At 36.0% G+C, this 12,545-nt stretch overlaps 1 protein-coding gene across 2 annotated transcripts in view; it reads right to left on the bottom strand.

Moving 5' to 3' along the window:
* Positions 1-12,545, bottom strand: part of LOC6042011 — a 152,695-nt gene that overhangs the window by 1,691 nt on the left and 138,459 nt on the right. For both annotated transcript variants that reach the window (XM_038259484.1, XM_038259485.1), the window contains exons 7-8: positions 4,710-4,837; positions 19-193 (exon numbers count right to left, since the gene is read on the bottom strand). In XM_038259484.1, the coding sequence (XP_038115412.1) occupies positions 19-193; positions 4,710-4,837 (303 nt within the window). The remainder of the gene's footprint in view (positions 1-18; positions 194-4,709; positions 4,838-12,545) is intronic.

Here is a 12,545-nt window from a genome sequence, read left to right as displayed (position 1 = left end):
CTAGGACTTCACACTCACCGAAACTGCAAACACCGCTGTGCTGCACGTCGATGTAGAAGCCAGTGTTGCAGGAATCTCGCTGCATGTGACACCACGAGTGGTAGGTGTGATTGTTGGTGCCGCACAGTTTGACATTTGGGGGCAGCGGCTGCTGCTGGTTCCGGTGCTGGTGGCTACCGTCAAACTGTCGGGGCTGCAAGGAAAAAAAACACACACACGCAAAAAAAAGATCAGGAATAATTTGCTGAGCCAAATAAAATAAGATAATTTTTAATAGGAAGCGATTTGTCAGTCGCGAGATCTAAGTTGGCGTTCCGAATTGGATGCTTGAGATATGCAGATGTGGCGTGAATTTAGGTCGATTCATTCCAGCTTATTAGTGGGAGCCACTGGAAGAATATTTGGTTCTCAGAGATTCGTGGTAAACTCATTGGCAGTAAAGTAAAGAAGTGTTTGTAACTCAAGAATATTCAGCATTTGAGCAATTCCATGCTTGTACCCGACCCTCTCCGATTTCAATGAAACTTTGTAAACATATTATATAACGTTTATATAAGCCATTTTTGTATATATGATGCCAGTTGCAATGACTTTTGAGAAAAGCGTAAGTGTTTTAACTAATTTTTTGCAATTCCGTAGTGAAACTACTTACTTTTCCTGTCATTCTTGAACGTCGAAATAGCCTACTTTTCTGTACCAAAATTAACAGAATCGAATAGCAACACTTTTCAAAATAAATGCTGAAAAGTAACACTTGTCAACATTTTTTTATTTAAATGATTTATTGCCAAAATATATGAAAATTTGACTTAAAATTTCACTTCGGAATTGCAAAATAGTAGTTTATGCAACAAGTTGCAAAAAGAAGAGCACGAGTTGTACATTTATCCAACGAGGTTTACCGAGTTGGATAAATACGACGAGTGCTGAAAAAATCAAGTTTTGCAACGAGTTACTTACAAAATTTTTTGCAATTCCGAAAAACGCTTATTTAATGGAATTTTATATCAAACATTCATGTGTTTAGTAAATTCATCGTTCAAAACAAAACAATATAGAAAAATGTTACTTTTGATACTAAGTTCAACTTTTCAGCACCCATTTCAGTGCTCCAGAAGGGCAGGAAAAGTTGACAGTTTCACAGTGGAATTGAAAAAAAAATGTTGATTGGAACTCGTTGCAAAACTTGATTTTTTCAGCACTCTTTGTATTTATCCAACTCGGTGAACCTCGTTGGATAAATGTATGACTCGTGCTGGAAAATTCCTCTTTTTGCAACTTGTTGCATAAACTACTATTGTATATCGTAATTTAAATATTGCTGTAACGTTGCTTCGTATCAAAAAGTGGTCAAAGACAAACTTGTAGGGAATTTGATGGACTTTATGAAAAAAATACAACAATATAGAAAAAAAACATGCCAATTCCACGATATTTTTTTAATTTCTAAGATTAGAAGTTTAATTTAAAGGTGATTTCACGAGCAACTCTCCTAAGAAGATGCAAAAGTCATTTATTAAAACTGTTTTTTTTTTGCAAAGTGGGTTTATCTTCACAAGGAATTGACTAAAAGCAATGGTCAATATGTACTTTTATGTTGAATTGTCTGAATAATCGATTCCCGCGTTTGGTTTATAAAACATGTTGCTCCACTAAAAAAAACAGTTTTAGTGTATGATTTTTGCATTTATTTAGGAGAATTTCTTCATCCGGCATTTACCGTGGGTCTTTTTGTAACATCTTTGGGACCATCCACAAACCACGTGGACACTTTTTTGGAAATCTATTACCCCCCAGCCCACCCCCGGAAAATTTTCCATACAAAATAAAACAATTTGTAATGGAGCGTGGACAATCGCCATACCGACCCCCCCCCCCCAAAGTGTCCACGTGGTTTATGGATGATCCCTTTGGCAATTTCCACAAACATTATGAACGAAAAAAAATCGTGGGATCACCTTTTTTCACTTTTAATTTAAATTGTAAACAACTGTGTAGAACATTGTTACACTCTATTAAAAAAACCCTACAAAGTTACAAAAAACATGCTTATAGAAAAATAAAAAAAATGTTCTAACTAGAAAATAACCCTTCTGGGTTATTGCAGATTCGAAAAAACACATCAAATTGCACATAAAATTATATGTTCCCTTTTTTTACAGTCGAGTAACAAAAAATGACAGAATTTTGAAACTATTGTTGCATTTTTTGAATAGAAATACGTTTTTTTGTGGCAATCCTGAGTACGCCATCAATTGAGCGTCCAATTTTACAAAAAGTGCCTTTGACTCCAAATTTCCAAACATTCGGGTTACAATTTATTGAAAAACACGTAATTACTGCCCCTTCGTGACGATATATCGAAACATTGAGCTAAATATGTTAGGCCTTTACTTGCATTTGCCTTCCTTTCATAGAAAAGGGTGTAAAATCACAGGGCCCTGCTCGAACGCAATTTGTCCGGGTTTGTTCCATCCACTTCAAACATTACTTGGAAATCGAAATTTGCAAAATTTGATTTGAGCAATTCCAGCTCAAATCAGGAATTTTTCTGGTACTTTTGTACCCGACCCTCTCCGATTTCAATGAAACTTTGTAAACATGTTATCCTAGGCCTATATAAGCCATTTTTGTTTATATGGAGCCAATTGTACTTGAAAATGACATTTGAATAGGGCGTAAGTTATTTAGATATTTTTGTATTCTGTAATTTAAAAATGACTGTATCTCGAAGCCGTTGCATCGTACCAAAATGTGTCTCGAAAATATTTTTATCGGAAAGCTCGTCCAATTTCCCATAAGTGTGCCTTTGACAGCTTTTCAATTGGATGCATGGGCTTACAGATATTAGCTTAATTACATTGCTCATAACTGAAAACAGAATATTTTTTTCAGTGTGGTAGGAGTCTGGATAGTAAATCATCTTACGTAAATATTAAAACGAGTCAAATTGAAAAGCTGTCAGAGGCACACTTATTGGAAATAGAACGAGCTTTTCGGTAAAAATATTTTCGAGACTGAAAAATCAAGTCTGTCATATAGAAAATGCCAAAAAACCACCAAAAAAGCTGTTTTTTCATCATTTTTATTTTTAAACCGCTGTAACTTCGCAAGGATTGGACTTAGGACAATGGTCAATATGGAGACTTTTGTGTAAAATTGTCTGGAAAATCGATTCCCACTATCGGTTTGAATATTTTGACGTTTAGACCACTTTTCAAAAAAACAGTTTTAGTAAATGATTTTTGTATTTTTTTAGGAGAGACATACCATCCTGCATTTTTCGTGAGTCTTTTTGTAACATTTAAGGCTATTTCCTAAAAAATTTTGAACGAAAAAAATCGTGACTTCACCTTAAAATTGAACTTTTTAACATAAAAATTGAAAAATCGTGTATTTTTCTTTCAGTGTGTTTTTTTCAGAAAGCTCGTCCAATTTCCTATAAGTTTGTCTTTGACCACTTTTTGGTACGATGCAACGGCTTCGAGATACGGTAATTTTTAAATTACGAAATACAAAAATATTTGAAACACTTACGCCCTTCTCAAATGTCATTTTCGAGTACAATTGGCTCCATATACACAAAAATGGCTTATATAGGTCTAAGATAACATGTCTACAAAGTTTCATTGAAATCGGAGAGGGTCGGGTACAAAAGTACCAGAAAAATTCCTGATTTGAGCTGGAACTGCTCTTTAACAGTATTTGTTATTGAAATGGCATGAATTTTGTTATTATCGTCTGCCCGGGAACACAATGAACTCTGTGAAAAATTGCTGTTTTTTTATAAGGGACCATCCATAAACCACGTGGACACTTTAGGGGGGGGGGGGTATGCGATTGTCCACGCTCCATACAAAAAAGATTTTTTGTGTATAGGCAATTGTCCACGAAGGGGGGGGGGGGGGTTGAGATTCCCAAAAAAGTGTCCACGAAACGAAAACGAAACTATTGGCACTACGCCCCCCGGGGCATGGCCTTCCTCTAACGTGGGATTTCTGCTCCAGCGCCTCTAACGAGACAGGAGAAACCGGGACCGACGTTTTACTTCACCATCCGATAGAAGCTCAGTGGATAAGGCGGGAATCGAACCCGCGTCTCATAGCATCATCGGGATCGGCAGCCGAAGCCGCTACCCCTGCGCCACGAGACCCACCCAAGTGTCCACGTGGTTTATGAATAGTCCCTAAACATTAATATTATATTCAAATGTCTTATAACAAATTTCGAGTGTGTTAAGCTTGTCATTTAAGGAAGTTAAAAAATGCTGAGTTTTGTTATAAGTACCTAATATCATTTACAAACCTACACATTCACGCAACGACTAAGAATCAAATTCTAAGCAATTCCGTATTAAATTTTCAATAGGGCGAATCCTTGAATGTAAACAAGAAGCCTATCGAACTCTTCCTCAACGTGAACTGTCATTAGAGCAAGTGAGATAAACTGTTTGTTTACATCCAAGGTTTCGCCCTTTTGAAAAGTTACTACGGAAATGTGTGAGCCAAAGTTATTAAATAAAAAACTACTCGATTATTTAGGAACTTCTCGAACGAAATTTTTCGGGGTTTGTTCCATCCACTTCAAAGATTATTTGGAAATCGAAATTTTCAAAGTTTGATTTAATTTACCATGATCTTCTAAACAAAGCACATTTCTCCCATTTTTAACAGCTTTTATTTTCGGGACCTTTGAACCCGCCAACTCACCTGTTGCTGCTGCCGCTTGGCCCGGGGACACTTGTAGCTGCAGCTCACACAGCGCGGCTTGTGGGTGCTGAGGTCGGTCAGGCAGTGCTGCCGGTCCTTGCACTTGATGGTTTCGCATGTGGCGGCCTCTGCAAATAAATTTATTCGTTGGTGGGGCAGAAAGAAAAAAAAAGAGAGGAAAAACAAATCAAATTTGGATAAAAAGGGTGGGTAGAACGGAGTGAAGAAGACACGCAATCAAAAATTTGCCAGACTGATCAATAAACTAAAAATTTTGTCTCTTTTTTTACCCTCCACCTTGAGACGAACTGACTGGGGCTTGGACAGGGGTGCGGCCCTGTTAGGACGGTCGAGCCGAATTTATGCCAAACTCAACGACGGTGGACATAATTTTGGGACCCATCGGCTGGCAGTGCGTTTTTACGATCGAATTAATTTTACTGCGAAATCTCGCGCTGCTCGCGCTCAGCCATCAAAGCGCACTTTAATGGCATTTCCTTTTAATTGGGGATTTTTTTCCCTTTGGAACTGTTTGAACCTCGGTGTGAATTGCCCTGGTCGGCTTTTTTTTTTGAATCGCTTGAGAAAATTGTTTTGCGTGAAGTTGTGAGACGATTTAAGCACCACTTGATCAATTTTAGAAATCAAACCCCTCATTTCCGTTGGAATCCCTCTTCGGCGAGAACGGTTTGACAGTTTGATATCCTTCCTCCGCGATCGCCGTCATTTTTCACAATTCACGCTTGTTACGACGGCGGATTAAAACCTTTTTTTATGCGATTTTGATAGTGTCTGGATGCGCTCTTCAAAGTGCATTATTTTGGTCAAAGTTCTGGAACATCATCGTCGATCGAGAGAGGGAGAAAAAAAATTGTTTGTGGTCAAACCTTTGCGGTCAATTTATGGCTTTTAAATTGATCGTATTATTCTTCGGAGGTTTTTTGGTTTGGCGGTTTTTTCTCCACTTTAAAAAAAAAGGAGTCTTTATCACGTGGGTGCCAGCCTGGTTATGGTCGTTGATGGCCGGCGGACGAGTATAATTCATGCCCATAAGCAGATCAAGCCGATTGATAGCGCGAGTGTGTGCAGCATTGAAGGTTTCATCACGATCAGACGAGGTCATTAGGATGGTATCATTCAAAATGTCGTTGAATGTCTTTTTTGGTTTTTGAAACCATCTGAAAAACAGAAAAGACAATAAAACAATAAACAATAAGACTATTTTCCATAAAAAGCGAGGGAATCTGCTTCATCCTCACAAATTGTTCCACCTTTTCAAAATATATTGAGGAAATAAAAAACGCAATTTAAGAAACTTTTACCTTTACATCTGGTTTCAGGAATCTGCAAGAAATGTCACATGTCAAATAATATTAACTCTTATCTAATTTTAAGAGATTAAATTGACAAATAATTTTAATAATTGGTAATTTGAATAAAAACAAACAAACATTGAGGAATGTTTGAGAACCTTTAACTTAACATAAAATAATTGAACAATTTCTTAAATGTTATAAACTTGAGAAATTTTCTGACATTTTCAGCTGTATCAAACACTTTATGTTTTATAGAGTTTAATATTTTTCTACGTAACAGTTTTCCTACACAAAACTCTAATGTATGTTGCTCTGCAAAAAATATGATCAGTGAATTGACTGTACCTAAGCAATTTTAAAACCATATATTTGAGTTTAAAATAAATCAAGCTTGCGTTGTGAAGAGACAGGTTCTTAGGAAGCAATTCTCTTTTGTTCTGAAAAATACTTATCTCTTAGCAAAAAAAAAAAAAATGAGACAAAAAAATCAGATTGGAAGTTAGGACGATGGCCACATCGAAAATCCCCTGAAATATTATTGAATTAAGAGCAATTTTTTTTTAGAGTATTTCACAGGTTTTTACCCAGATTTATTTGAAACATTCTGCGTTTGTTGGTCTATACATGAAATAACTCATGCCAAATATTGACCATATTTATATCTACGACAAAGGGAGTGTGGTTAATTGTCCAAAAACATTAAACTTCTAAAAAATACATATATTCAAGTAAAAATTGATAAAATCCAAAATGTTGAAAATCAATCCAGCCTGAGAGCTGTACCAGTATTTAATTTTACAACTCTGATTGAACCGACTTACAACAAAGTTGAACGAATATGTATGCTAAAGTTATGTTCATTTTCGATTTCACATATTTAATAATGGTAAAATTGAAATTGATCATTTTTTATTAAATAATGTAATAATCGAGTCAAAAAGATAAGGGAGACTTATTTTAATTTTTCGAAAATATTTCATTTCTGTAAACAAAATCTCTGAAAGATAAATTCTATGGAATAATTGAAAAAAATATTCAAAGAAATGCTTTATCGCACAGAATTCTATAACTTGGTTACAATTGGACAGAGTCTTTTAGAGTAAGAGTTTTTTTTTTTTCAAAATAAAGCATGCTTAAAAAAATGTCAGACTGTAAATGGTTCCAAAGTATTAGTGTTTATGAGCGTGTTTCCCATACATATTTCAACATATCAAAACAAAATTCTTAATTTATGAACAAAAAGGTGCAGGTTGTTATGTTACACATGACCAACATGTCAAAGAACTTTGCACAAAACTCTAGAAAATTTATTCGATGATTACTCTTTGAATCATTGCTGATTTGTTGATTTAATAATAATTTATAATATTTATAATTTTTTCAAACATCGCCACCACTGTGGAAATAAAATTTTCATTTAATTCTTTTTAAATCATATTCCCATTTCGCCAAACATCGTATCGAGCTGTCAAATCGGCAACATGGAGTTAAACTTTCTGTGAAGTTGCTGGGAAGTTTTCCAAGGCACTTCGAAAAGTTTATCTCCATGTTGCACCCTCACACTCTCACTTTTAATTTCTCGATGATTCGGTAAATATCCCCCGGAGGATCCTCCCAGAGGGCACCGGCCACTCCAGGTTGTGACCCCCACTATCGAAATGGCCATTTTCATGTCTAGTATTAAAAACCATGAATTTTGATATCCATATTGCCAAAAAATTTATGGTTCAGTAAATGTCCCCCGGGGGAACCTGCCAGAGGGTCCCCCGGGGAACCTACTAGAGGGCACTGGCCGTTCTATACTGTGGCCAATATCCTAACCAACCCCACTGCCCGAAATCTTTTCAGTTTGTCGGTTCCACCAAGCAATAGCTGGATACCGGTAAGCCACCTGAAAATCTGCTTAATAGAGGAATTCTATTCGTGTTGGTGCCAAAACAGTCAGTTTCTATAAACGTGTGCGTGTGTGTGTGTGTGAGCAATAAAATTACCACCGTGAGATCCATCTTTGACGAAACCTCGGTAGGCACTGAACATTTCTGAGGCGAAGTGCTAGCTTTTATAGTTTCGCCAGCTTGTTGCAACCTGTTGCAACCATGGTTCAACATTCTCGTTTGACAGTTCCACGAAAGCAGAAGACAGAAGTGCTAGATACCAATCAGCGACCTAGATTTTCCCGGTCTGAATTTTTATTTTTCATCTTTTAACTTTTGAGTACTTTAACAAAGTTTTATCAACTTTATGAGGTAGTCCACTTGTACTTTAAAACTTCCTCTTTCGTTTGGTGGGTAGAGCAGACAGATTGGGGTGGAAGGGGGGGTGAAAGGGGTGGAAGATATAAGCATCTTAAAGACTACACAATTTCGTTATACTTTCGCTTCGCGAAATTTTGGATTGACACCCGTAGACAGTGCCCTTAGGACAAAGTTCTTTGTCAAAAATTACAGAATTTGAAAACGATGCAAATATTCCGTGAGTTTTTTAGTCGTCATCAAAATCCCCAGTCGTCTTTTTTTGCCCCCACCATTCTACTAAAACCTCACAACCGGTTCCGGTGGCCGGCAATAACAACCCCTACGACCCCCTCACACCGGCACGCGAGCCACTTGTCACATGTTCGTCTTGCGTTGCCATCATCCCCCCCTCTTGCCGGCATTTTTTACGACCCTTGGCCATGATGCGCGGTCTTGGCCAAGCCGGAAATATAAAAATAGCGCAAATCATAAGCGCACCACCGGATGAAGAATCCACGAGACTGTGACTGTGGAAGGGCTTGGACCGAGGTGGGGTAGGGTGAGGACATTTTTTTTCTACTCTGCTCTTAAACGTGTTTACGCTCATTTCCCTTTCAGAACTGGTCAACGAAGAAAAAGTGGAGTGTTTTTTTTTGTTGTGCTGCCCGCATTGGTCTAGTTTTGCTTGGGATTTTTACGATTTACCTCCCCCTTTTTCTCTGCCAAGTGGCGATTATGCTCGCTTGTGGTCATTCACTTGGCAATTGTGGATGTTCACCGGATCTTGCCCCGCAGTAACCTCTTTACCGTCGAACCTGTAACAAGTCAACTTTAAAAGAAAACTTCAAGTGGCCAAGTTTTTCTCCCCAGCTTGGTCGTAAAGGATAATGATGTCGATTCAGACGTGTGTGACTGCACTTGCCAGTCCTCGTGCCCTGTAATACCGCTCAAGAGTTCAGGGCAGTCAGCGTCCGGATGGCCTCGGAACATCGGTGAATGACCACCGAGTGGCGGCGCCACAAGTCAACAGGTTTAGCATGTTAAGGTGGCGAAAGACGCAGATTTTTGGCGAATATTAGCTAAGTCTTGTCTGAGAGGTGATCAAAATGAAGGAGACGTTATTGAGATGGTGACTTTGAACTCAATCGATGGGTGATTAATGGATCATAGACATAGTTTTATTTTTGGTGACAATTCTTATGAAGAGTGAGTTTTTGTGACCACCAAAATAAAGGATTTTTTTTTCAATATTCTTTTGGGGAGATTGATTTTTTTATAAATTTATGTATTAAATTTAAATTATTTAAATTTAGTTATATTTAATCCTTATTGAGTATTATGATATATTTTATTAGAATTCATTGGGCTATCAAAGAAAATTTACTGAACTAATCCTATGTTAGCTGATGTAGCTACTTTTCTCATATTTTTGATTGACTTTGGTTGAGACAGGAATATAACAACAAAATAAGTACAGAGATTTCAAATTGAATGCTATAAAATATGCAGACTATTGTCACAATTTTACTTAAATGGGTTAAACGATTATTTGAAAAATGTTTACAAGCAAAATAGCGAATTTTAAACTAATTTTAAATTTAGTGCTGATTTTTTTTAATTCTTATTCAATCTAAATCAGATTTGACCAAAAAATGTGGTTGGTTTGAAACCGATAGCATACCAAAGAACATAGGAACTTCTAATTTTAATCATAATTTTTTGAATTTTTTTTTAGCCAGGACTAACATTTCAAAAGAGCGTAATATTGAATGTTTGGCCCTTTTAAAAAGTTAGCCTTGAATCATTTTATTCTTTTTTTTCAATGTCTTATCTTTATCTTTTCAAAAAAATATTTTTATAAATGGTCACTCTTGGTCACTATTTTTAAATATCTAAAAACTGCAAATATTTTGCTAAAATCATATACAGTCATGCCCCGGTTTTGCACGCCTCGGTTTTGATTCGTACAGCTAACCTCGGTTAAGCACGGCCCAGTGCATAACTGAAGCACAGAGCTTAAGGGATTTTGGCTAAATGGGAGAAATTGGCTATAATAATCCTATGAAAAATCATCCACACTTTAAAAAATAATAGTGTTTTAGAATCGGGATGATGTCAGCTATCCATTGCAGTTATTATTTTCATAAAATACGTATTTTTTCCAGTATTTCGAAAATAAAATGTTTCTCAAAAAAATACTCAAAATTATTGTTATTGCAATATAAGTAACAAATAATCGGATTTTTTTCATACATTCTGGAAGTAATATTTTTTTTGAGAATACTCAAAAATTTTAAAAACTCCGTATTTTTGGAAAAGTCTTCAAAATTTCAGAATAAATACAAAACGTAACGCCTGCGAACTATGCAAGGTTTAACTGTACTCAACATGTTCACAAACTGCGTATTTTCGAAAAAAGTACTCAAAATTTAAGTTTTTGATAGGGATTTTTTCATACATTTCGAATGTTACAACTATTTTTTTTAATATACCCAAAATTTTCACAAAACTACGTATCCTCAAAAAAAAAATACTCAAAATTTCAATCAGTTCAGTTTAAAACTAAAATTTTGAGATTTTTTTTTTCGAAAATATATAGTATGTAAAATACTGAAATTTTGAGATTGTTTTGCGAAAATACGTAGTTCTACGATTTTTTAAAGTATTTTAAAAATTTGTTTTAATATTTTCAAAATTTATGAAAAAATTCGATAATGTCATCCCCATTTTGTAAAAACTGATATTTTCAGTATTTTTTTCGAAAATACGCAGTTTTGTGAAAAAAATTAGTTTTTTCAACAATTTGTGTTATAACTTGAAATGTATGAAAAAATTCCTATCATTTGATACCCACACTGCAAAAAAAAATGAAATTTTGAGCACTTTTCGAAAATACGGAGTTTTGAGAAAATTTTGAATATTTTCAAAAAAATGTTTTATGACATTCGAAATGTATGAAAAAAACATTACCATATGGGTATCAACCTATTTTGCAAAAACAATGATCTTGAATTTTGTTTTAGTAAAAATTGCGTTTAAAAATACAGGAAAAATACGTATTTTTGTGAATAATTTCATGTAATTGTAATTGCAATGGATAGCTGACATCATCTCGATTCTAAGTCACTATATTTTTTCAAAGTTTGGATGATTTTTCGTAGGATTGTAGCCAATGTCTCCCATATAGCCAAAATCCCATAAGCTCTGTGCTTCAGTAATGCACGCCTCGGTTTTGCATCCACCATATGCGGTGCTAGACCGAGGCATGACTGTATGCTTTATCTTGAAAACGGAGCTCTTTATCAATAAATGTGTAAAGTACATTTCGCTTGCAATCAAAATCAAAATTGTTTTGTATGAAATTTCGATTTTTTTCCAAAAATAACTGTTTTAAAAAAAATCAAAACTCGGCGGCAGATGTATGGGTGCACTAATCCGGCCGGACATGTCCATAACCGCACACACTCACACAAACGCACCTTCTCCGGCCGGTCAGTCAGAGCCCCGGCATCTCATCTTGTATGGCTTGCAGCGCCCGTTGCATGTGTCAATGCATGTTGCTAATGCAATTCGTTATTTTATTATGCAGTTCACATATGCGTCCCTCCCCCTCTGCCCCTTTTCCTGTTATGCTTTGCATTGGTTTGGCAGGCACCACCAATCAAAACTGTCAAATCATCACCACCAACCGTCTCAGTCGAGTCGCAGTTGGCGCTGCGCTGCTGGTGCGAGAAAAGAAGAAGACTCGAGGGGGCGTTTGTGTGTGTGTGTATCAGTGGGCTGCACTCATAACTGTTCAAAAAGTGATAATTATTTTTACGTAATATGGTTTCTTTTGAAGGGAGATTTGTGGGGTTACATAAATGGTTTATAATTATTTTTCAATTATTTATTTTTTAAGAAATTTATTTTCCAGGGCAGCGTAATGAAAGAAAATTAGATCGATTTAAAAAAAAAAAAAACTCTAGAATTTATCCGAATTTGGTACAAAGCCAACGAACAACATATGTTACCCCTTTAAGAATTGCAATCTTAATGAGCAGAAAGGGAACGGATCACGGTGAACACTGGTCAAGAATCGACTTTTGACGGTTGTGCTTCTTTTCGATCACTGAAGGCAGAAGTTTGCGCGAACATGCGATCGCAGTGGGTTTCTAAAAGTCGTTGATGTCTCTTTAGGCCAGGGTTGAATTTTAAGAGTTTTAAGGGTAATGTCAAACGATGTCCGTATTGAGTAAAAAGCAGATCATTATAGAATCTTATGAAAGAGATTAGAGAAGAGATCC

Source organism: Culex quinquefasciatus, chromosome 3 (genome assembly GCF_015732765.1).
Source record: "Culex quinquefasciatus strain JHB chromosome 3, VPISU_Cqui_1.0_pri_paternal, whole genome shotgun sequence".
NCBI lineage: Eukaryota > Metazoa > Arthropoda > Insecta > Diptera > Culicidae > Culex > Culex quinquefasciatus.
Note: the sequence above shows the minus strand (reverse complement) of the source record. Positions and strands in the feature narration are given on the sequence as shown.